The sequence below is a fragment of the Fulmarus glacialis genome, unplaced genomic scaffold (assembly GCF_000690835.1).
Source record: "Fulmarus glacialis isolate BGI_N327 unplaced genomic scaffold, ASM69083v1 scaffold2084, whole genome shotgun sequence".
Taxonomy (NCBI): Eukaryota; Metazoa; Chordata; class Aves; order Procellariiformes; family Procellariidae; genus Fulmarus; species Fulmarus glacialis.
This window is the reverse complement of record NW_009208451.1, coordinates 1-2364: the sequence shown is the minus strand read 5'-3', so window position 1 is coordinate 2364 and position 2364 is coordinate 1. Positions and strand designations below refer to the sequence as shown.

The following is a 2364-nucleotide window of genomic DNA, read 5'->3' as shown; positions in this document are numbered from 1 at the left end:
GAATTTTCTTTTTCAGCTTTGGTGGACAGGAAAGCCACTAGTGGGACATTAAATCCAGGAATACAACAACTTGAATTTTCTTTTTCAGCTTTGGTGGACAGATTACATTTAGCTAACAATAATTTTTTTCCAGGTCTGTAGAGATATTCCAGCAGTAAACACTCACCAAGTTTTCCTTCGTGGGAGCACAATTTCTTCTCGAGTAACTATGAGAAACAATATTAAAATTGTTATTAGTAACAAACAGATGCCCAAAGAAAATCTTGACCTCATGAAAACTGATGATTTAAGCTGATCCAGCTGAAAGTACTAAAGCAAAGATTTTAAAAACACAGTCTAATGTAGGCCACAATTCATTGCAATGGCAATACAAAAGGCTGGCAGGGAGCTTAAGTGTCTTGTATCCAGGCAGGATCAGGGCCCAATGGGAAACAAACGTCAAAGAGATTGTACCCATTTACCCATTCAAGCTTCTTCAAACCTTACCCTATATCTTCTAGCTTGAGCCCCAACCTTTCCCAGTCCCTCGCTTTACTAGTTTTAGTCCTCCAGTTTGAAGTTTGCCATCTCTGCCCAATTGGCTTTTCCAGTTCAGCCTGCCTGAATACTGTGGCAAAGTGCCCTCTGAAGTTCCTGCTCCAATAGCCCGACACCAACTGCTCAGTTCCTTCCACCCCACAGATCAATCTTCCCAGCTTTCCCAGAAAGGAAAAAAGAAAAAGGACAATACCAAAAGAAGAAGCTAGAGGTTCTCAGTAAAACCCCTCAGCAAATTCATTCACGGAGGAGCATGTGGGACCTCCTGACAACAAACCCCCAGGGTCTCCAGAGGCACTTTTCCCACCACCTCTGTGTTGATGCTTCCATGAGCTGTTACTGACTGGCAGGAACTTGTTCCCATGTGCAGTCGGCTCCAAGCATCCCAGATTACGTTTCTCACAAAACTTGCAGCAGAAATATGGTAAGAAGTACAGAGAAGAAGCAAGAACATGAAGGAAACTGTCAGAATTAAGGTGAAAAACTCCTTATTTTTATTTCATAGTTCATTCTATTTCAAAGAGCAACTGGACAGCTCATGGAACTGGACAACTCAGTCCATGCTCTCGGAGCACAGAGCTGGTTGGTGGTGAGGGTAACCAAGTTAAGCCAGGAAATCTCTGCACAATGAAGATGGGGGGAAAGAAAATCCAAGAAGGGGAAAGAGGGCATTCATGTCTTCTTTATCTCCTGACACACTATGTTGTTTGGAGATTAAAACAACATATGCAAGAAACTAGTAATTAAGACATCATACCTTCTGAATTTTCCACGGTCTTCCCAAGAGCTGTACCACTAGAAGAGCACCTATAAACCAATCAGAGTTTTGAATTTACGGTAGTCACATTAATATAGCAAAAGTAGATTAATTAAATTCTGTACTACAGCTCAGAATTAATTAAAACATTAGAGGGGAAAAGTAACCGGAAATGTTGCACTGTTACTAACTCCAAATTATTATCATAAAACTCCTATTTGATGCTTCTCTTAAAGCCCTAATTTCAAGAAACAAGAAGTTACGCACAGAAAAATCACACTACAAAAATTTGTAATTCTTTATTTTTGGGGATATCACGGCTTTAAAGTAGCTTTCACGAATTACTGCATTTTAGAAAGAAAATCCTGAACATAAATCAGAAAAGACACTTTATGTTTTAGAGGCAGGATCTAGCTGAAAGCAGTACCTTTTTTTTAAGTATTTTAGACCAGAGTAGTTTTTACACAAGCAGAAGACCCTGCATTGGGATGCAGGGACATCAGATCTTGTTAGTTCCTGATTCCCAGTCTCTACACAGCTGCAGACAGCATGCTCACAGAACCACAGCTGTAGAAGGCACATCCACATAAACGTGCTTCTGCTGTATACTGCAAAGCAGCTGCTCTGTGCTCAGAATCACAGGACACAGCTCCAAGTCTTTCTTACAATTGCTCACGTTTTACTGCTTTTAAAACAAATTAAAGCTTATATGAAAATACTTTTTTTAGCTCACGAAGCAATCTAACACTAAAGCCTTACTGTAACTGGTATTCACATGTGCTTCCACACTGACCTTGATCCTGAGGGAGACACTGTTAACGTGCACTCATACCTCTCTGCTTTACAGCGATATTCTGTAATTCTACCTGTTCCTATACGCCACATAAACTTATTAGGTATGATTTTACCATCCCAGATGCGAGGTATATTTTGCCTACAAACAGTACCCAGAGAAGCTGGATGCTTTCACTTGAGGCATACCCTGAAAGCACCTTCCCCCCCTTCCATCTGCTTTTTCGTGAGGCTCAGCTCTAGGAATCACTTAATAGTGCCCGGGGCGGCACCGAGCC

The 2364-nt window shown here is 41.1% G+C and overlaps 1 protein-coding gene across 1 annotated transcript in view; it reads right to left on the bottom strand.

Moving 5' to 3' along the window:
* PTCD3 (pentatricopeptide repeat domain 3) overlaps nucleotides 1–1344 on the bottom strand; it is a gene marked incomplete at its 5' end in the record, with an annotated part of 21109 nt that extends 19765 nt beyond the window's left edge. The window contains 2 exons of the mRNA XM_009576465.1: nucleotides 167–206; nucleotides 1295–1344. Coding sequence (XP_009574760.1) covers nucleotides 167–206; nucleotides 1295–1344 — 90 coding nt within the window. The remainder of the gene's footprint in view (nucleotides 1–166; nucleotides 207–1294) is intronic.
* Nucleotides 1345–2364: the final 1020 nt, after the last annotated feature.